Source organism: Bombus pascuorum, chromosome 2 (genome assembly GCF_905332965.1).
Source record: "Bombus pascuorum chromosome 2, iyBomPasc1.1, whole genome shotgun sequence".
In the NCBI taxonomy this organism is placed as follows: domain Eukaryota; kingdom Metazoa; phylum Arthropoda; class Insecta; order Hymenoptera; family Apidae; genus Bombus; species Bombus pascuorum.
In genome coordinates, this window is record NC_083489.1 from 7,366,377 (window position 1) to 7,389,796 (window position 23,420).

The following is a 23,420-nucleotide window of genomic DNA, read 5'->3' on the forward strand; positions in this document are numbered from 1 at the left end:
CACGCGACGTAACACTTAACTTGGAACGTTCTTTCAAGTTTCCTGCTTTGTGTCTTGCGATAAGACAATTTTTTCGCGATTAGTTCACACCTTTCTATCGTACATTGATCATTAACGATCATTAAATTGGATTTAGTTTCTTCCGTGAGGCGTAGCAGTATCTTTTAGAACCAGGCTCCTTGCTATTCGGAGAAATATCCGCGTATTTCACTACGCTTCTCGTGCCGAAGAGCGTGGTAGTCATACCTATTGTCTAAGTTCGATTATGGTGAGGCTCACATCCGTCCTGAGTTAATTTACTCTTTGTGTTCCTTGCCTTCGATATGCTGTAAACCCATAATTAGACTCGGAGAAAACCGGTTATCGCTTAATTTCGTCGTCAACATGCATCGATATCCGCGAACATGTGAACGTATAATCGAGAGCATCTGGTACTTTTAGTTAGAACCTGAACTATCAGCCAATCACATTTGTCGAGTAATACACCGTATGTGTTAATAGATAATTGCGACCGTCTGCCATCTGTCGATGACTTCCTCTTTCCTTTTATCTTCTCTGCTATTTTTACTTAACATTTTATCCTTGATACTCTACTTCAAACTTTCTGCATTCGATAGGAGATGGTTTCGATCATAAAATCCTATTTTTCTATCCTTGGAAAATTTCTTGAGTTTGTTATAATGTTATAGTTATTGAATTTGTTATAACGGTAAACGCAGAGTGCTATTTCTTAAAAGATACCAAACCATCACTATGATTCCGAGCTAACCAATTATAAGAGGAAAATAAAGAGTAAAAGTTAAATAAAAAGATAACAAAGAAAATTCACCTTAATCTTATCGTATACCATTCTTCACCGCTGACGCGACATCCCACACCCTGCAGGCGAACCAAGATCCGGCCAAGGAATGCTCTGAATTATTAATGCGAAATCACGAGGCGAGATTCGGGATAGGTTGTGGACCCATATCAGTTGTTTGCCTTTCGACAGGTCGATCCATATAAGAAGCGACGCTGGTGAACCGCGTCGCGCCGTGCGAAATTAAATGGATTCGTGGCCGACGTGCGTGAAACATAATAGCACCCACGAGCATCACCATAATCGGTCGTTATACACTGATTTACGAAAATATTTAAACATTTACCACAGAGAACGCTTATGCATATATCGTGTACGTTACGTAAAAGATTCTGAAATTTCATTAGTATATACATGTACAATAGATAGCCAGATCTCGCTACAGCGCTAATAGCATTTCGAAACGATTTGTACGATACACATAATATAATATATTCATAAAAGGTGTCTACAAGTGTTGGAATACTTTCATGAGCCTGTGTATACGTTACATCTTTATTAAGGCGACGAACATCTTGTGTGTATGCTGTGAAAGAAGCGGGCGACGGCGATGAGGGTGTGGCGTCGTTCTTCGAAGTTCCGCAAGGACAGAGACATTAAGCTTTTATTCGATTGCGCCACCATTCGCGGATTTTCTTGCGTGTTACCCACGCGGCGAGCGGGTTTTTCGAGCGGACGCCTCCGTCCTCGATATTCCGGAGGTGCGAATAAGGGAAAAAGTCTAGGATGACTTCTTCCAAGGTGAACCTCGTGGTGCAACGTTCTCCGTTCGTTCGCCGTGGTATATCGAACGTTTCGCACGCGTTTGCATCGATCGTTCGAAGCTGCTACGAATCCACGCTCTCTTTTACGACGTGGTTTGTGCGAAGAGCTCGCAACGCGGAAAAAATTCTCCATGAAAATTCTGTTTCGTTGCGCGTTCCATTTACATATAGGCCGCTTCATCTTTGACGGGATTTGATATGTTTGGCCGTTGTTAGTTAATTTTTCGCAATCTGAAAATTGAAGGGTCTGCATTAATAAAATAAGCTCAGACAGAACTATTGAAAATTGATGAATGCTTTACCGCTCTTTTTAATTGGAACAGCCTATTTTTTATTTTATATTTCGAATTTGAATCTTTCGTTTACGCCTCGAATATAATACTTTGTATTTCCAAAGAGATTCATTTGGATCTCGTTAAATCGTAGACGTCTAGATTAAATTCCCCGCAATTCCGATACAAGGTCGATCGTATGATCATATACTATATTCATGGGAGAAGTCTCGGTTATAATGAAACTCCTTTTACAAATACTTTTCACAAATGGCCAATGTGTTAACGTCAAAGGATTTTTCTTTACGAGACTATGCGATCCTTACACAAGAGTACGTATTGTAAATGCTATTTGAAGCGATCAAAACGTTGACGAGATTCATGTCAGACGCGTTCAAGAGCGCCTCAGAGGAGATCCATCAAGAGCAGGCATCTGAAACGGGTTAGTCCGTGTCCTTGGATCGCTGCGATGCTTCGCTTGCGTAACGAGACAAATATTCGTCTTTGCGACGGAAATCACCAACGTCAATGATCCTCTTTTAACGAGAGATCGCGTATTCTTATGAATACTACGATCGAATCGTTATTTACAGTAAAAAAAATGTTAAATGTTAATTGGTGAAAAAGACTGACTTCTGGCGGAATATCCGATACTGCGAAGATCTCGATATAACGTACAGTTTTATATTTAATAAAAACCCGTTTTTATCGTGGATGAGACGTCTGGCACGACATAAAATTATTTGCAGTCGAATGTTTTCCTGGAATTTTTCAATGTACATTCTAAAGAAGCTTTCGAGTTCTTGTTAAGACCTCGTTATTATAAATCATTATAAAGAACCGAATCTACATGATACGGCAAAGAATGCCACTTAACACGATGGGACGTGACATATACGAGATAATCGCTAACTGATTCCATTCACGGCGATAATGACCAGCATCCTTGTTGATACGTCTTTAACGGTAGCCGAAGAATCGTCAGATGCGTGTCTCCGCACGTAAAGAATTCCGTAGCCTACATTCCGCGAAGAAGGAGTCGTCGTGCGGGATAATCCATCTGGTAATCTCGATAATCCCGCAAAGATGAGACATGTGTATAAAAATCGATGACCGTGTAGACCGCTTCTAATACGAAACAGCAGTTATTGGCCGTGGAGATCAAAGTAGCAATCGATCGTCGATCAGAGAGCTCGATCGTACTTGTCATTCGACTACAGCCATCGACTTTTTAGCTTTTCGTTTTTCGCGTTATCAGCCCGTTGACAGTTCCGTTGGTTGTTGGTATTGCGTGTATTAAAATGACGATAGAGACGGTATTATGCGTCCAAGGCAAAAAGTAGCAGAAAATCTCGAGACGCGATCGTTCGAATCAGAGTAGTCGACCACCAGCTTTCCTCTTTTTACGATGACTCATCGCTCGTGTGTCTTTTCTGCTCGTTTCACTTTAGCTTCTTTCTCGCGTTCTTCTTCCTCCTCCGCTTCGTTCTTTCTTCGCCTTCCTTCGCCTCCCGCGCCACCCTTTGTGCCTATCGTTCCTTCCTTCCCGCCTTTCTTCCTCCACCCTGTAGGTATCATCCGTTCCTTTTTCTTCGTCGTCTTCGTGTATCGTTCTCCACTTCGTACACCGAACGCGCGTCTACTTGAACGCTGGATAGGTATTCACTGAAAAGAATGCGAAGAGAAAGAAAATGGCCGCACGAACAGGACAAAGGCTCTCGAGGAGGCGCTTTGAACGCACGAGTCGAAAGGGTATGGCGGTGCCTCTTCGTCGCGTCGAGCTGTATCGTCGCTGAGAACAAAAAGAACGCGTCGTAAATGTTGCTTCGACGTAGAGAGCCGGATGGTTGTAAAGAAAAAAAGGACGTGGCTGGTCGCGGTTTAGTGCGGCGAAATATCGACGATTCCCTGTCGAAAAAGGAACGTCGCCGCCTCCCTTTTGAACCAACGACTCTAACTATACGTGCACTTCGTACAGGCAAAAAGTGATTTGTTGAAGAAGAGAAGAAGGCTCGAAAGTTCTGCGTAATCGACGATGCTTGTGCGTTACTTGTTTCCTTCAGCTTCACCGACATATTTGTCCGTTAAAGCGTGCGATTTACTGGCGTCAGTGTGTTCTCCAGTCCGGAGAAGAGACTCGAGGTCGGTTGAAATTAAAATTCATTAGGAGTTCCATTATTTCGACTGCAAGTAACGTTTCTCCGGTTTCTCCAGACTTAACATCAGATTACTGATATTTAGTGTTAATAAAGCGAAAAGGACAGCGCTTGGTTATACACATTCTTTTCTTTTTTCAGTTTAAACAGATGAACGTGAATCCCGAATCAGGTTCACAACGAATTCCGAAACGACGTTCGTCTCATTACCGGGAACGTTTTCACGGATATTTATGGAAGACCGTGTTCCGCGATCAACGGTACGTGCTAATTGTTAAGAGGGCCGTAACCCCGTTGTATGTTCTTTCGTTATTTTCGTTGTAACCTTACGCTGACAGTGTAAGTACCTGTCGTGGCATGCACTCAGGATATAAAGTGTAACGTGCAAAACCTGCCGGTTGTACGACGTGCGGTACGACGGGTTTGCAAATGCGGTGCGGGATCCGAGGCGCCATAATTTAGTCCTCGGGGCGGCAATCGTAAATCCGCGGAATGTCAAATTTTTACACCACGGTAAACCGTTAAGTAGCATCATTCTCATTATCGTTACGTACTCTCTTTTCTTATGACTCAGCGGCTGTGAAACTAAATGAAACTAGATGATGGAAGACTATGAGACTAAATTAAAATTCATTGGACGAAAACAGTTTGACTGACCAGATTTGGAAGCGAGGATTCTTATGAGTCAGCTTTACTTCGAGGCAAGGAGCCTTAGGACGCTTAATCCTTTTTAGATCCATTCTTTGATCTTGAAAGCGTTCGCCGGATCTGTCGGCTCAACTTTTTAACTACAAAGAAACGAAACTTGGAGTTAGGCAGATGAATCAAGATAAAACGTGGGATGGCAAGGTTTTTAGAAGGCACAATTCATGGTGTTAAGGTAACAAATTAAAAATTGCGCAATCCACGCTGAAACATGCAACCGATCTAAAATGCCCTAATGATCGTGTTGGCCAGCTTGAGAAACGCTCTCAATCGACGGCCGGAATCGGTCTGGATAATAAGTGGCTTCTAAAAGGGCTACGGCGCGCGGCGCGGCGCCGTGTTCGCGAAAGTGGCTCGAATAAGATCGATACGTAGGCGAATTTCGCCAGATCGAATAATAATCGTCGTCGTTACACTGGCTGGTTCTTCGATTAACCCGGATAACCTCGCTGGGTCCCCAAAGGATCGTGATAATACGATCTCCCGCGCATTTATCTATCGTCAATTCGTGGTGCGGCGTTCGTGGCGAGCACTCCCTCTTGCTCAACGAGCGAACCAGTGATTCACGATTCGTGTTGCACGTTACGATTTCAGACCGATACACATGCAACCGATACACATGCAGAACGCTGTTTCTACAGGTACGTCTTACGACACGTTAATCCGCTCTCTAATTACCTACGCTTCCTTCCACATGTCCAGGATGCTTGCCCTTACAGTTTCGTTCGATGACATAGAAATTCTAATCATCATCGATCTGAATGTTATCGACGAAAGAAGACGTTTCGGAGCTGTCAATTTTCTCCACGATGAAGGAATCTCTTTTTCTGTGCGTAGATGGTAATGCCCGGGGCAACACTATTGATGAGTGGTATTATACGAATGCCTCGTTTCCTGCAGTTAGAAACGGTGGTTTACGTTTACAGTTGTGTAACAGTAGGTTTATGTTAGCTAGAATACTGGGTCGTTGCCAGTAACTTCTTACCGACAAATATTTGCATGGTCCACCTGTTGAATTTCAGTTTTAAACCTAGTTGCGAGCTGAAAGTTTCGCTGTCCGTTTATTCGTATGGTGTGTCTGCCTCTTGCACGCGATGAAAATTTTGCTCACTTGGGAAAAGCCAATTCTGTTCTATGTTAATGTAAATTAGATTGCAACAACTTGAATGTGCAAAAAATTACAGCAATCCAACCAGTAGATGGTTCCTTGTTCCTTCTACTCATCAGAACTTTTTTCCGCAGATTACCATCTACGTAGAGGTTCGCGTAACTTTCTCGAAGAAAAGTGACTACTTACCTAAGAAAGTGTGGAAAATTTATCGAGGTAGATTCGTCTGATTTTTGCAACAGAAGAGACTGGCAAAAGAATAATCTCTACTTGTCGCTAATGGTCGAGGTGTCGATGCGATATAAAGCCAATATGAAAAAGAAATCTTTATAAAAATGTATAAATTGAAACAAGAATTTGCATTATCAAACACTGGCGTCTCGCTTTCCAAAGCAACTATTCAGCCTGATTTTCCGCGTATACATTGGAACACGCACGAAACAGTTGCCAGCCCGAAGCGGTCGATTCATGAACGAAGCAAAGAGTCGTTACAATTATTGCGCAGTGTAACGTGTCGGTCCGACGTGCAGAAAGCGTTCAAAGTTTAAACGCACCGCGGGGGAGTGACTCAGAGGCAAGCTATCTCATAGAGCAGCTAGACATGCCTGTTCGTTGCCCGGCAATTACGATTTGTGAGGGTCGAGCGCGTTCACACGGGAGGGGTTGCTTGCGAAATAATAAACGTTAGTTCCTTTATCGATTCCGAGCACGATAGCGCTATTGGAAGAGATCCAAGAATAGTCGTGAAACCATTGACATTGCCGTTCACTTGCTCGCTTTTATTACACCGCATTTCGTAAATCGAAGAATCCTGTCGTCGATCGTCTTCTCATTTATAATACTTGCGTACATATATTGTATAAAGAGCTTAAATGGTTGAATAAATACGAATTCAGAAGTACGAAAGGTCATTGTACTTGATGCACAGGACGCGTTTATTTACCTTTATCCAAACACACTCCATCTTTCACGGCTTATTTAAGTAACAAGTTCACTGCATTCGTTCCACGGATTATTCTCCTGTCCCGGCAGGGTACTTCTGTCGGGCAGCGGTTGAAGCTGTCGAGCAAAGGACATTGTTACGGTGACGCATAGTTTGCACGGTGTAATCGTCCGCGCACCTGCAAGACTCACGAAAACCGTCTCTGAATGGTACACGGTTAAACAGCGGTTTTCTGCTCTTTCTGTCGTTCGATTCTTCTTGACTTTCCGACGCGCGGTGTAGGGTCATCAGTGTCGACCACGAAACAGGCGGACCAGTATGAATGAACGTCAGCAACCGAGGGCCCTTTTTAAGGGTGCTCACGTGCCAGTCACGTGAGGTGGGCACGCCCATTGTCTCGCAGAGAATGCACGCTTGTATGCATATGCTGCGAACAGGCGCATAGTGACACGCACAGAGGATAACACGTTGCACACATGCGCGATATATTTGTGAGGTACGCGTATTTACGTGTGTCTGGCGGCGCGGCGGCACAACGTAGGTTACGAGAACGGTGGCTGAATATTAAAGAAGGGAAGAAGTAAAAGGCGATAGGATGTGGCGCGAGGTAGAGACACAGCGGAAGTGCCGTGACACCGGCGCTAATCGCGAAAAAGAACCATTTTGCTGGGGTGTGTTTCTTCGTTGTAAGCGGTTCCCTTTTTAGTCGACGATCGAACAAACGCGTGGCTCGACGTTCGATGTTCGATGTTTCAAGCATGTCGCCGTGCTTCAAGGCAGAATTCATGATACGCAAGGGCTGTACGTTCACGTATTAAAAATTCAAGAGTTAATGGCGTCGACGAGGTTCGCGTTGCCTCGTACATCCCGAAACATTTGGCATTTTTTATGCGCCGTCTACCAGTTCTTCGAGCAGTTCTCCATATTTCTTTTCACCCTTCGCCGTTATATACGTTCTTCTGCCGTTTCGTTCTCGCGCGTATCTGGAATTTAAAGAGGGAATTATTGGAGGCATTCGAAGAATTATCGCGGTTTGTAGCGTTTCGTGTCACGTTTCGCGATATTCCTTTAATTTTTCCACGCCCGATCGAGCATGGAATCGTTCAACGACTCTGAAAATTTATCGCCAATCTCTCTGCCTCTTCTTTTTTTTTCTTTACATTCGTCTCGCGAAACATATCATTAGCAGTCGGAAATGTTCGCATTTTAACGTCACTTACGCTGCGGGATACACGCGGTATTAACGTCAGACGTAAGGAAACAGGGAAAAAACATCGATGCTGTAACGAGAATCGAGATAGCCATTGCGAAAGTCAATAACGGGTGCATTTTTATCTGTCCTAATTGTATCGGCGATTAGGTCTCGTTAACGAGAGTGCCTTGAAAACGTTTTATCGGCTGATAAATCAAACGGCCCGGATGTGTAATGTATAGGGATGGTAATACAGTCGCGTAATGTGCAGCAGCGAATGGGAAGTCGAGTTGGCCAGCATTGAAGTGAAAACAAACGAATGTAAACAGGAGAGGGCACGTGTGGAGCGGGGGCATCGAGCCTTCCGCTTGTTTAGCTCTGTTTGTTTTGGCTGCGCCGTGAGACACGCTGATTCGTTTTAACTCTTTCCTCCATTACGACCGGCTCGCCTTATATTGCTTTTTAAACGACCGTTTTTTTCCATTTCTCCTTTGACTCCCTCCAAACCATTCGCGTCACCGGTTTACGATGTCACGGCGGGGAACAAAGATCGTTTCTTAAGAAATTAACATTTCTGTTAAGCGTCGCATACGATTTATAAAAACGACGTTCGCCCTGAAAACGTTATTCGCGGAATAACGTAAAGAAATAGAGGAAAAAGTTAATTTAAAATCGCTGTGTTTCTTCAATTAATAGTTGAATTATACGGTATAGTAATTAAATGGTAAAGAGTCTGAGCTGTTTACCGCCTATATACCTTGACAGATGTCAATATTACCTTGAATGGTTTCTTCTTTGTTGCTTCATTTTTGCGTGACAAACAGCTGTTAGTGGTGTCTTTATGGCGTGTTACCAACCATGGTGCCTGGCATCTTCTTCGAAATGAATTGATACCTCACATATTCCTTAAACGTGAATTTATAAATCAATACAGATATTAAGGCAAATTACATTAAGTTATAGTATCGATTCATTGATTAAATCGTGGCACTCGTCCTTATAATACTGCCAAACTACGATATTCCAAATATTTAATACATTTTAGATTGAAGTGTTTAGGGGTTAAGATGGATTAATATTAAGCAACATGAAGTAAAAGTATAAATAAAAGCACCATGATGCCAGAGTTCAGCGAACTCGAGAATTCAGGGACATAGACCTCAGGAGCACACCCTCTATTTCCATTAAACGTGGTGTCGGGTGGTTAAAGGCACGCCTAAAGTTGCGCTGAAACGCGATTCAGGTATATATCGTTCCGTAGTTCCGGCGTTCCGGACGTTCCGTTTCATCGTTCCACGGTTCGAGCGCGAGAGTAGGTAGTTGCGTGTGTCGTGTCAGTTATATCTCGGCAGCGAGAGCCGTCAGGCATACGGGTGTTTTGACGCGCGTCGTTCGTTCAAAATCCTCGTGCATCCTGCCGTATCAATACCAACAAAAACTTTCGACGGAATCTCAGTGATCGCAGGCATTTTAATTGTCGAGCGTTGCCATCGTAGTCTTGTGTGATTTTCCTTTGGAGCAACCTCTCGTATAGAGCGCAGTTTCGAGAGTGTTTATATCCTTCGAGGACGACAGAAAGTCTCATTGGTTCGTCGATTAAATCATGACAGTCGCTTCCTTGTATTCTGGTCTGACGACATTTCTCGTGACACTGCGTGCAACTGATTCATTTCCGCCTGTATACAGGCGTGCATCTTCCCTGCAAAAACGAAGGATTTCAAGGTTAAGTTTATCCCCTGACACGTGATTATATATATGTGTTGAATCGGATGCCGTACCGTGGTTCCATATAAATCAACGTATACGCGCAGCGGCGATTTCGATCGACCGAGTGAACACTGGCTTTGATGTTTATCGATTATACCGAGCGCGTCGATAGTATTGGTGGCGTGCATAGCCGGACGCAATTACAATCGGGACATTATAATGAATTATGCAAGAGATCGAATTGCGTCGATTCGAAGATTATCAGCTTTCGCTGTTCTATACTTTTGTGTTAATGCATGGATCGCGTTCATTCATTTTTCGTGACGGTTGGAGAAAACGCGAGTTCTTTGTATACTGAAAATTATCGTAAAATGAATGTAATATCAGATACAGGAATAGAGAGGTGTTTTATAAAAACGTGTTACGAGGTCAAATCTTAGTTATGTTTTTCTCTATCAGAAAATAGTGAAATCTTGGGAACGTTTGAGTAGAAAAATACATACTGTTCCTTTAGAAGTGAATGGTGATTTATTCAGTCGTTCATTATCGGAACGGCATGAAGTTTGTCGCATCAATTTGTACGCGAGATGTGTTGCTTCCTCTTGTAACGTACGCGAGACACGTTTCGTTATTTTTCTGCTCGACGATTCTCTCCTCCCTTTTCTTCGCCGTGCTAATACGAGAACCTTGTACAAAGTGAGTATCATTGGTTAAGGTTAAACGATCGCGGGGTTGTTTCACGCGGGAAAAGTGGCGCCATAGACGAACCACTTTCGAATTCGATATCGACTTTATACCGCGCAATCGTGTTCCCGCCATTATCTCACGACCGATTCGAGATCGAGATGCGGAGTAATTTCGATAATCGAACGATCGTATCATGGACGGACGTTTGCGAATCCGGACGCTGATGGTGTTAATCTTTGAAATTTTTATGTGAAACAGTGAGAAAGTGTGAAAGGTGACGGAATAATCTCGAAGATAACCTCACGAGCGAATCGAAAGTTGGATAATCGTCATGGCTTACGTGCTCTGGAGGGTCTTTATGAAGAAGTACTCGAAGGTGCGGCTGGGGCTCAGGAATCTGCCTGTAAGTGTTGCACGCTTTGTACTTCGTAATTTGGCGCCGTACGCGCGTAGTTTAGTTTACGCGCGGGCGTGTGGTTGTTCACGATGCAAATGATTTGTCCGAACGGAGCAAAACTGCCGTTTGGGATGGGTTTCCATCGACAGCACCGGCGAGAAATAAACGTACGAACGTTGCATCGTAATTCTCAAGGTCAGGATTTTATGACCGAACTTAGCCGCGCTTCGCGTCAAACGGCCGCTGTAATTGCGGTAGCCATTGAATACGTTATGCAACGAGCCAACCGGAAACCGTACTTGGTATGAAAATTACCACCTACCGGCAGCATCGATCTTTTTTTTCTCCTCGTAACTCTTTCGACCGAAAGCACAGAATACTTTCAACGAAGTTATACATATAAGGGTTTACGTTCGGAACCATTAATGAGACGTAAATTCGTTGCATGGTTGTTGAAGTTTATTAAAAGAAAAGGAATTCAGTATAGAATGTTTCAATTTCATAGCCGCTAGATATTTCTATCGAAATACTTTCCAAAATAATTCAATTTTCCCTCGAATTTCGATTAGCTGAATCGCTAGTTGCGCGCGCATTGTATCGCGACTTACCGGTGAGGTCGTTCCACGTTCGAACGTTTTACTACAACGAAGGTGCAATTATTAGACGTTGCAACTGTAGCTAATGCGAACACGGTAATTGGATAATTGCCGTAGGAGCCGGCGTAGCAGTTCTAATTTCTTTCTGTACCGTTTCGTGCCGGCCGCGTTGTCGATTTCCATCGATATATCATTATTGTTATTATTTATTTATGGCTTGTAAGTCCTATAATACACATTGTATATTACAAGACGAATATCGTTATCTCGATCATCATCATGATCGATCGGATGCGTGCACGGTTCATTGGTTCATTGATTTTTCATCGAAGTAGGATTCGTTCGCCGTTCTCAGCGTGACGTAGACTGAATCTCCCCTTTCTACGCTTTTTTTTCTTCGTGTCTACTTAATTATCGATACTTGTTGATTAATCGATAAACAATACGACCGCGTCTAATTTATCGACAGATCTTTCTATTAAATTTTATCGCTGAATGGGTTAGCAATGAACACGGCAGATCCAGCAAGATGTGTTAATCAATCAGGAAAAAGATGGCTGGTCTGTGTACCGTACCTATAGGCACGCCCTGTTAATAAATTTCGTACAGCGGAAGGGAAACACGTTTGGGTTGGGGGTGCGCGCAATTTACGACTTGTCGGATGGGATTACTTTGATGCGTAAGCACGGAGATCCACCGCACGGTTATGCAAACGATTGTTATACCCTGATGTAACGGGGGTTCGAATCGAGCGTTAAGTCTCGGTGGAATAAGTATGTAGATATTCCGATTATACAGTCAGTATACAGTCGTATATTTCGATGTATTTCGATGCCCGTCATTCTAATGGATTTTAACCAACTTCTTAAACATTAAAATTGAAACGCGTTTGGGTGTACGAGTACGCATTAGAGTGAAATGGGAGTATTTTAATTCTTCGATAATTCGAAGACATCACGGTCAAAAGTTTAAATCTCTGAAATTATGTATAACTGTGGTTCTAATTAAAAATCGTTGAGATGTTTCAGGCGAAATAATGCTAATATCTATCGCTAGAATCTTCGTGCAGAGTGAATTGGATTAATATCATTAGCAAAGTTTTACATAATAATACATATTAAGTTTAAATGAAGATCAAATTATAACTCAGGCTCACCACCAGGGAGACGCATCATCGCTTTTGTATGCGCTTGGGACATCAGTGGTGCGAATGGAAAATTCAACGTGTATCCATTATTAGATTCACACGGCACTGAATGTGTCAGGGGTTAAAATTAGAAACGCGATAATATCATTTCTAATATTAACAACTCTCTAATTTATCCGATTTATCTCTACGTCAATCTTCACCCCCTGCTCCACACGAAGAATCCAGCGAAACCAAATCCGACTCTTTGAATCGTCGCAGGAACTCATCGCGTCTCGAGAACAGCGTCGACTCGCAGTCAATCTGTTTCCTAGAACTCGATCCGCGGCTTTCGTATTGTAATTATCGAGAGGGAGAGAGAAAAAAAGGGACGGCGCTTTTGCAAAGTCCCGGGTCGGTGTCTCGAGGGAAGGAGGGCGGAGGGGGGTGGTCAGCATCTTAATAAATTAAACTGATCGGTCCGCTGGAGGTGGTGGGAGGTTCGCGAGTACAGCTAGGGTAGACGAATGGAAGAGTAGCAACGTGTAGAGACGAAGATCGGTTCGAGAGGAAAGAAAGGAGCGGTAGGCGGTCGGAAACCGGGGGGTTAGGGTGGACTAGGGGGTGTCGAGGGGCGAACGGGGTGCAATTCAGTTTGCGGTCGCCGAGTCAGGTTACGTTAGGTTAGTCCAGCGGTTGGTCCTCGTGACCGTGAACCGCGGCTGACCTGCGACACAAACACACAGAGTGAGTCTCTCTTTCTCTCTTCCCTCCCACCTTCCATAAATCTACCTGCACTACATCGCGTCTCGTTCCACAGCCTGGCGAACCGCTCCGTTCACCTCTCTTTTCTTCTCTCTCGCCTTGCATTGTGCGCTCTTCGGGATCTCGGAGTGATAAATACGGCCGACCACCCCTCTCCCATCCCTATATCTCGTTATCTGTCCTCGTCTGGCCCTCGAACAACTCGCGAAACCGGCGTGAACCGTTTCCCCGTTTTATCGTGCTTACCAGCAACTCCGGAGCGGGACATCGTCGCGTGGGCGTGTTGATCTATTTCGATTTTCGCCGTCGTACGTTTTAAGCTTTTTCTCCAGGACGACCGCCCTCTATTGTCATTATCGTTCTTGACAATTGCGTGGAATATCGAGGATGTGTGTGTGAGAGAGAGAGAGAAAGAGAGAGAGCACAGTGGCCCTCCATGTAACTGAACTTGTCGGGGGAGAAACAATTTATGCGACTGGAGTTCATATGATGGGAGTTGGCTAATTTTCTCCATTACCTATCATCCTTCGTTCGCATAATAGGAATTCGCGATCAGATAATCGAGCATTAACTAAAATTTCGTACCAATAGATATAGCTTTACAATAGATAGCACGTATGGGTATACGTTTATTTAAATTGCGCGTTTGAAGTGCTTTGTAGGTACGTATAGATATAGTAGGTATAGTGCGTTCGAGAATTGCTTGAATTACACATATTTCCATACGTGTATAAAATAGAAACTCTTTCTCTCGGAGTGAGGAAGAGTTTCAAAGAAAGTTAATAAATTCTTAAAGACTTTTACTGGCGTTGATCGGCCTCGGAGGCTGATGGAAACGACGTTGAAAATCGTTGCGATTCAAAGGCAGTTTTATCTGAAACTCGTTAACGCAGCATTTTCTCCCGTTACTCGCGCTATCGCAATGTTTTGCACATCTCGTATCGTGGTTCGCAGTCACGACCGCGGATCGGAACAAGAAACAAGAAGAAAAAGACGAGACTTCGGTGGCGTCGGTAATCAAATCGTTGTTTTCTTTCCTAGCAGTGTTAATTTAATTTGCTTCGTTCGTATCGGCTCTTGCCCACGCTCTTCAACTTCTTCGTTTTATCGGAAATAATTTGTTCCATTATCGAACGGCGTACTTGAATCGAAAGTGGAAACACCGAGAAGAATGTTTGCTTTGAACGAATGTAGGCGGACAGATTGATCGATGACTCTTTAATCGCTATTGTTAACGTTCATGGCCGTTGCAAATCGGATCAGCCATGTGAGATACGATGTTGCAGTTGAACGAACGAGCTTCTCTCCGTTCTCTCCCTAATATTATACTTGTTTCCAGTTATATAAGGTGTTATAAAAATAGACTGAAAAACTTTGTTTGCAGATTTATAGTACGTTTGGAGAAAAGTATTTGCTTGATTTTAGAATCTAATGAACGTTTAACGAACATATTTTACTCCTCTTGGCGATAGCTATAGGTGTACGAAGATCTAGATCATTTTTTTGTTTTTTAATAACATCCTGTACTTTTTCTTAATTCGGTTAAAACGCTATCACGTACATCCTCTTCCGCGTGGATCTTATTGTGTTACGTTCGAGGCGCTCATTCATCGTCCCTGAAATTAAATAGAAACGAAACGAGCTACGTTCCATCGTACGATACTGTTTTCTTCTCGAAAGACTCTCATACTATATGAAGCAAGATCGATGATATCATTGTTCGTTCTTGGCGTATATGCTTAGGTTACACGGTCGCTGCTCGCGGATCGTCAGAAAAACGTTTGTCCCCGGTTTAATCGCACGAACCCCTTGTTTAATATGTATTAACGTACATATTTCTTACGAAACCTCTTTGCCACGACTGAAGAAGCTAATTTTCAGTCGACAGCGATTCCTGTCGGAACTATGACGCCGTGATTTCGAAGCCACGTTCGCAAGCCTACGTTTATGTACATTGACACGGATTTATTACTCGGCACATATTTGACGTTGTTCTAACGCGACGCCCTAAAACTTCGTGTGTCTACAAATTTTCTGAAAACATACACATGTATCTTAACTTTACGACTGAACGCTTCGCTTCGGTCAACATCACCGACTTTACTTAGTTACTTACGTTCATCGTCTTGGAAACGACAGAAAATTTTCATAGACCCTCGCCACGTTATCTTAGGCTAGTTATTGGTTCGAATCGTGACACCTTCGAAACTGATGATTTCGTGTAGAATATGAGTAATTTACAGGTTTCGCCAGAGCCTTTTTTTTACAAAACAATGTTAGCATTTTCTATGAATAGAAACAAAGTTACTACGATAGAAATGTAGAAATAATATAAAATAAATAATATAATAAATTGGCTTATGGCAGTAAGTCATTTCTTTCTCGAGAACTGGATATTAATCGCATATTTATGTAACAAAATTAAGAGATCAATAAAACGTGCAGTTGATCGGCGAGACTTCTGAGAAGTTCGAACATGGTTCTCGTCAAACAGACGAGTCGAAGAGTTTTATCTGGGAACGAAGTGATTATATAGAGCGAGGAACGTTATTCGCGCGTGTTTCGTATTTTCACGTGACCTACATAAGTGATTATGATTAACCGAGAAAAATAGCGGGTCGACATTCCGCCTTGGTTGGAGAGTACGGCACCTGGACGCGGTTAGCGTCGTGCAGGGATGCGCCTGCCACAATGCACCGTGTGCAATTTCACTTACTTTCGCCGCTAATTAATCGAGCGCACTTCTAGACGGCCGACTTGCCCCGTTCGTGAGGACCCAGAGAAAGGTACTATGCAAATTCCATCGAAAAAACGAAACACGTGCCCTTCCCCCACCCCTTCTGCCGTTCTTTTATCGTGAGCCGCTTCGTTGTTTCACGCTTCGTTGCTTCTATTAAATATCGTCATTGTGCCGCCAGACGACGCTTCGTCCCTCTGACGCGACGTTCAGGTGAGCTCGTAAAACCAAAAAAAGTCAATTACCACGAATTTTGATGAATCGTTGAATTTTCGTTTTGAGGTGGTTGTTGGTGAAGGTGCTCACGAGAAATGCTCTTGATGTTCAACAAAAAAGGTTTATTAAACAATTAACAATCGACAGCGAACAATTTACGATCAACAATTAACGATTAACAATTAACTATCAATAACAATTAACGATTAACAATCAAGAGTTAATAATCACGTATCTCGGCTTGTGTTTGCTTCGCTATGACGCTAAACCTTTCGCACTTCGCAGCTCGGGGCAGAATGAATCTTTTGTTCGAAACAAAACGGATTCTTTTCATTGTTGCCCCTCGATATCCCCACTACGCACGCGTTTATTAGATATCCGCGGTGGTATGCATTCTTCCGAATATTCGTAGAAGAATCGTAGGGATATCGGTGGTACATTAGGAATGTCTGCCTTACACTTTAAAGGTATAGCGCTTTGTGTCGCGAAGCCGTTGGAAAGTTCCGTGGTCGAGTGCCGCCACAGTTTCAACCAGGTTATTATTTCGCGAATAGGAAGTATGATGTTTATCGCGCCGGAAGAACAATTCTGAAGTTCGGGGAGACTTGAGGGAAGAAATAAAACTTCAGATGGGAGCTATCTACCAGATTTCGGATCGTTGTTCTTTGTATCCTTAACTGGTATGGTTTAATAGAAATACATCGACTTGCCGCAGTTGTATATAATTGAAAATGTTGAAGTGGGTCTCACTTTAAGGAAAACTCTACATCTTCTCTAATGTTTAGTTTTTGGCATAACGATTCTCTTTACAGCGGCTTCTTTGGTCTCTGTTAGAGTACCGCGGAAAGATCGCCAACGTACAGACAATGTCGACGATAAGGCGCAAATGCCGACAAGCCGAAAGGGTTGGAAAACTTCGATAGGCCTAACAGCCATCAATATATTTCGGCACCGCGACCGTTGATGTTCGGTTAGCCACCGGAGAGTGAAGAGTCGTTAATCGAAAGTTGTCATATTACACTACTGCATTAAGTCCAAGTTAAATAATCATCTTTTTCTGTTTAATGCACTGTAATACTGTAAAACATATAGGATAGAAACCACTGGAAATCTTAATTTCTAACATTTCTGATAAAGAAATCCTATAATACATTCATTCACGCGTTTGCTCTCTCTATTCCGAGACACATAAAACCTCAACAGAAAATTATCGAGATATTTAACATCGTGTGTTAAGGGTTAGCTATAGTTGTATAGTTGTATAGCTATGTATAATATGTATAGTTGTATTATAAAATATAGTTGAGTTAACGGTTACATTTTCAGTCAAATTTAAGGATGTCGTGATAAAAAGCACATAATTAGTATTATATATATCTAGTATTCGTGGTCAAGCTTATGAAAGACATCTGAAAGGTAATCTAGTCTCTTCAATGAGCTCTATTAAAATGTAAGGACACGGTTACCCTATATATCTCGCTATTACAATGTCTTTAGTCGTCCGACAAAGTTGGCTACAGCGCTTGCGAAATACCGGAAACGTTTTCCTTAACGAGCATCGACTGCAACAGCTCTCGGCTATCAAGATCCAGAAAACCTCGTACGTTGACGTATCGCGGAAAGAATTTGTACTTTTTCTTACAATCTCTCCACACCATCAATGTGTTTAACCGCTCTCTCAAATCGAATCAAATTATTCAACACGAAGGACGCGACAAATGATCTATGGAGCAACGTCATCAACCTGATTATACTTGGCAAATGTAATAACGTAATGGGGACGTGCGTAAGGCGAACATTGTTGAGTTTCAACGACTTAATTTAATTAGATAGACGAAATGGAATGAACAGTTTCGGGACGCTTAGAAATCACGCTGACCAACTCCACAAACTAAATCGCATAGACGAACGATAATTACAAATATTATTTTTAAAAATTTTTCTTAGAATTTATGGTTATTTACGCTTTCTCTATTTCTGGTAATGAATTTTATGAAAATAAGATTTTTTTTCGAGGTATTGAATACCATTGTAACATTGCCGACTTGAATAAAAAGCGGAGTTGATTAATTTGCCTTTTCGACGATTCAATTGTCACGCTTCGTATAAAATATGTGTCCTAATACTTACGAAGTATACATAGGAAATCCAGTATTCGATAAGAATCTAGAGTGTCGCGGGCTTTGTTCGCGTCTCGGGAGAAACCTAGTTCTTTCTCTATCCTCGTGCATACACAGGAACATCCGGCGTCGACTGGCAAAAACTTTAATCACAATTAAGACAATTTCACGGCAGGAATGGGCATTGTGTCGAGAGAATCTGTATCGTCGTGAGCCGGCCCACTCCGGTTCTCTCGTGTCGGCGTGAGGTGAACGCTCGTGAGCCTCGAAGGATAGAAAGAGCGTCGTCTCTCCCAGCTCTTCGAGGCTCTATCGAGAACAGCTCGAGATGTGCCACGAGTCGCGCGCTGCCAATGTCGGAGGATAATTGATGATAGTTGCTTAGCAGTCGACAACGACGCACAAAAGATTCCCGGGCTCCTTCTCTCCCCTGGCCACGGCTACGTATAAAAATTTAAATTAGTACGATAAAAGAGCATTCAGTTATGTGTTCTCCCTTTCTTTCTCTCTTCGTGCTCTCGAATACCAGCCGGGCCAAGGTACGTTATTGTTCCAATGAATTATGTTACCGGCCACGCTTTGTAATGAGTTCGAAGAGAGCTAAAGGGGTGTGAAGCGGACGCGAGTGCTCGAAGGCTCGTTTCCTCGATAGAAGGCTATGTTTAGGTTGTTTCAATAAGATTGATGGAGTTAGATCTTTTTCCTGTTGCTGGCTGTGTAATTATATCGGTAATTGATTCATAGATACGGATAGATGATTGGAGTTACACGTATTTGAACAAGACAAACGTTTTTGGAAATTTACACGGTTTTTCTAATTTATCTTTATGAAGATAGGACAACCTTGTTAGCTCACTTTGAGATTAATCTTTCTAGGCCTAGTTTCACGTCTGTGATAACTAACACGACTTTGTATTATTCTACGGCTGACATAAGATTCTGTGTTCTTTGCTTCGGAAACATTGAGATATGATATTAAACCTTAGTCTTCTGACATTTCTCTGGCAAGATAAGAACAACGAACACTCGATAACAGAGTTATTTCGGCTTATTCACGCCTCGGTAAATAAATATAACAAAGGAACTAGCAAAATATGACTCGTAACTTCTATCCATTTGGAAAATCTAAGATGGTATTTATTTTATTTCCTTTACTCAAGATAGCGGAGCGTAAATTCGGTCATAGCGAGAAAGGAATAAATCCGTCCGGTAAATAAAAGATCTACCGATAAACTACCGAAACTTGTGAATTGTTATCGGATTATTTGTCAGTTAGACCAAGCGCTATTCTTCACTTGCGCAACGCGTAGTTTGAGTATACGCGCGAAGGTCGACAAATTTTGAATGTGCGGCGCGTTCGTTTCTCGCGCATCCATTCGCGCAGGCGCGCACATTCGGGCGTTTCAATTTAATTCGCGCGCTTGGCGCGCCAACGCGAATGAAAGTGACTCACGCAACCATCCGTTCGGTTGCGGTTTTTTACGGTGTGCCGTTAATTATATCGTTCACGCAATACGTTGCAGAAATTCATGCAATTAATTTGCTATCGTGAGATCGTATTTAGGTAGAAGATTCAAGAATTTAGACAGGAAACTTCTTGGGATAGAGCTGTATAGAAGCTTTGTAAGATCAAATGTAATTTGTGAGACAGAACTTCGATATTTTTTATAGGTTTCCTTTTGATAGTTTTATATGATTATTACTATTTTCAACTAACATTAGAGCTATCTAACTAGTCAAAATTACTAGTATCAAACTTTTTGTTTTTGCAGTCATGAGAAATGTGCAAGAATTTTATATATCAACGTTACTTCTATTAACTTATATTGCTTCAGTTTTAACCAATTATTACAACATAAAGAACCAATAGCGTGTTTTAGTTGGAAATTATTTTTGGACGGGTTTAGAGCAATAAACTCTACATTTTATCGCATATTTCCATTCATTAACAACGTTAATAGATGAAAGTATTCTTACATGTACGAAAGAATTTAGATAATTGAAATATTCAAATTTCATTTTCCCCCATTTGGTTGGTATACGGTTCGTGCATCGAACACTCGGCGAGCACTTTCAGTTCTGCTCCGCGAGGCGACGGTGTAATTACTCGGACTTTCTGTTGCACGCGTACCGAATCCCCCATCTGCATACAAACTGCGCCGGCATCCACCTTGATTAATATTAATTTTTCCACAATGGATTTTGTCGCGACGAGAGCGTGAGACACTTCCTGTCTCGTTATTTGCTTTACGCGTTTGATAGCCGTGAAATTCATGCTACGATTTCCTCGTTTGCGTCGCTGGAGATGTCTCGTTCGAACGATCAGAATGAGACTTCTTTCACCATTGAGAAGATCGGTAGATGAGCTCGACGTTCGAGATGCGTTGAACCTAAGGACTACAAGGGTGAGAAAATTCTCTTCGTTGTCACGCATTCGTATCCTATATCAATAAATAAATTCATCGGAAGTAAAAATTCACTGCATTTACTGTGCACCGTTAGATTTTTAAACGTTTATGCACAAAGATCGCTTGTTAGTCAATACGACTATCGAAGAAACGTTTACCAGCCTCGTTATTATCCTTACGTGAAAGATCGAAGATTTACGAGTTTGTTCGAAGGTAATCACAAATTCCGCGTGAGAATGGAAACCAGGCCAACCGCAGAGGTATTTACCGTTTTTCAGCAACGTCGATGTTCCATGTGTCGGGAACCGTAAACTAAGTAGAACAGTGAGGATGCACCGGAGCATTATCGATTGTCAGGAAGTTATTGCGTAAAGTTACGAGGCGCCAAGTTCGTAACGTGATTTCCTAGCGGGACGAGAGCTTTTACGAAAGTCTCGACGATTGTGTTGGAGCGAGGGGTTGTTTTCATGGAAAAATGCACGAGTTCCATCGATCACTTAACGATAACTAATATTGTCCGAACGTCTCTTCCGGCATAGTGATCCTATCGTGCGGCAAAACACGAGAACACCGCCACTTTTGAATAATTATTACATCCGTAGCGGGGTAACGTAACGGTCTATCGCTTTCACTAAGAGATTCGTGTATAAACGTTGGGCGAGGTCAGTCTAGTACGTCGTCCATGATTGATCGGTATTAAATTTGTATTTGTGTTCCACCGCGGGCAAACTAGATGATAATAGCTGTAAACATCTCAGCTTCTATCTTCGATCTGGATGTTGACCTTTCCCGCGATGTGAAACGTGGCTCCGCCGATTGTATGCTCGCTAGACACGATGTACAGGCTATTCGGAATATGTGTAGTGAAATATTAGATGCTTCAGACTCGTTGCATTCGAAACGAAGAATAATAATCACGAGCCACTCGTGATTGGAGCATTCAAAAAGCGATTTTTTTTTTAGTCACTTAAGCAATGGGATTAGCCATGACTTTGATAAGTTCGATGTCATCGTTGATTTTAATAATCCCAATAACTTTGAAGATCTAGATGGACTGACACAGCTATTGATTATCTACGAATCTACGTATATTGATAACTTTAATGATTTTAATGTAGTCCGTAATCAGTCAAGATAGGCACGTAATTGTCAGTGGATCGCGCCAGGCTCGGTTAAGTCTTTTAAGAGTCAGGATAAACGAATGCCGTATCGTTTCAGCGTAAGGACATCGTACGGTGAAGAAGCGCGCACGAGATTCGTATCTTTATTTATAATGTTATTAGAGTCGGCGTTCACACGAGTAACTGTACAGAGAGTCGTGGCACCGGCGATAAATTGAAACACTTCGTTCCTTAGTTGGCTTCTGTGTACATACATCGCGCGACGTTCCACCGTAAAGTATCAAGAGTCGCTTGGTATCTACTCGTTTGATTACAATCTTTGTTCCCCTCGTGGGATCAGCTACCACGCGACTACCTCTGTTTTCGGTGTAAGCTCCGTAAAATAGAGGAGGGTGCGAATCAGTTCTAACCTGAAATTTATTTAGTCTTCGATTGATAACGCCGTCATGGTGTGTGTATCCACTTTGCCCTCTTTCTTTCTTTCGTTTAACGCAACAACAAGGATTACGAGATTCCTCGTACAAGGGACCCTCGGGAAAATATTACAGATTTAATTTCAAGCGAATTAATGGCTGCTAATGAACGAAATGGAGGAGGAAACGCGAGGATACACATACCGGTAAAGGTCAGGCAATAAATACCGACTCATTAGCCGACAAGAAAGCGCAGCAGCCGCGAGAGACTCTCTTCGGTGAACGGAACGAGCGTTTGTGTCTCCGCGTTTCCCGCTTCCGGTTACTCGTATTTTTCGTCGTTAACGCGGTTCGTTACTCTTGTCCCCCCTTCTTATCTCCATTTTTCTTATTTTTTTGTCTGCTCTTTAAAGCATCTAATCCGTTCCGTCTTTCACGTCGCGCGATCCACGTCGTCGCACTAAATCAATCAGATGATAAACAGTGATAGCATATCGGAACAATGTACAATAGAGGTTTCTCGCCTATTGTTACGAATTATCGGCACTGATCGTTCGTTTCTTTAATAAGCACGCCTTTTGTTTAACGCGTATCGCGTGGCCCTGCCTTTCTTCCCTTCTCTCTCACCCCTTTACGCTCTCTCTCTCTCTCTCTCCCTCTTTCTCTCTTTCTCCACGTGTTTCGATACGCTTTCCGCAAATACGGAAACAGACTGAAATGGAACTCGTAGAAATTCTTCCTGCTTGTCGCTGATACCGCGGCGCAACAACGCGACGATACAATGAATGGCGAACCACGGTTATGGTAAGATTTATCGCGGCCAGGAAGAGTTTACCTACATAATTATTTATCCGGTTCGATAGGAGGTTTCGATAAATGGCACAAGTCTTTGTTCGACGCGAAAAAATACACGCCTCTCGTCGCCTGGCCAATTAATATTCGATAATAACGGTGGTTGTTAATTGATCGGGGGTGAAGCGTGCAATTACGCTACGATTAAAGCGCGAGGACGACACGCGATGTGTTGGCTGTTGATCGAGTCGATTATCGATCGTTCGTTTGCAAATATACCTGGAGATAAGGGTAAAATTGTAATTGAGCGCTCAAAACGCGTACGAAACTTTCACC

General features: G+C 42.6%; 1 protein-coding gene and 1 long non-coding RNA gene across 4 annotated transcripts in view; one reads left to right on the top strand and one right to left on the bottom strand.

Moving 5' to 3' along the window:
- Positions 1 to 5,453: 5,453 nt before the first annotated feature.
- Positions 5,454 to 10,493, bottom strand: LOC132904580 (uncharacterized). Of its 2 annotated transcripts, none has more exons than XR_009657619.1 (5): positions 10,210 to 10,493; positions 9,114 to 9,698; positions 8,746 to 8,904; positions 5,742 to 7,790; positions 5,454 to 5,650 (listed from the first exon to the last, which is right to left on the bottom strand). It is a non-coding gene; the product is annotated as an uncharacterized LOC132904580 (long non-coding RNA). The 2 variants fall into 2 exon arrangements; XR_009657620.1 differs by lacking the exon at positions 10,210 to 10,493 and adding an exon at positions 9,778 to 9,865 and having other exon boundaries at positions 5,455 to 5,650.
- A 189-nt stretch (positions 10,494 to 10,682) lies between these two features.
- The window catches only part of LOC132904525 (uncharacterized), a 307,845-nt gene continuing 295,107 nt past the window's right edge, over positions 10,683 to 23,420 (top strand). Inside the window, exon 1 of one of the 2 annotated variants that reach the window (XM_060955100.1) lies at positions 10,683 to 10,796. In XM_060955100.1, coding sequence (XP_060811083.1) covers positions 10,725 to 10,796 — 72 coding nt within the window. In that variant the 5' untranslated portion in view covers positions 10,683 to 10,724. The remainder of the gene's footprint in view (positions 10,797 to 23,420) is intronic. The other variant, XM_060955102.1, reaches the window with a different exon arrangement.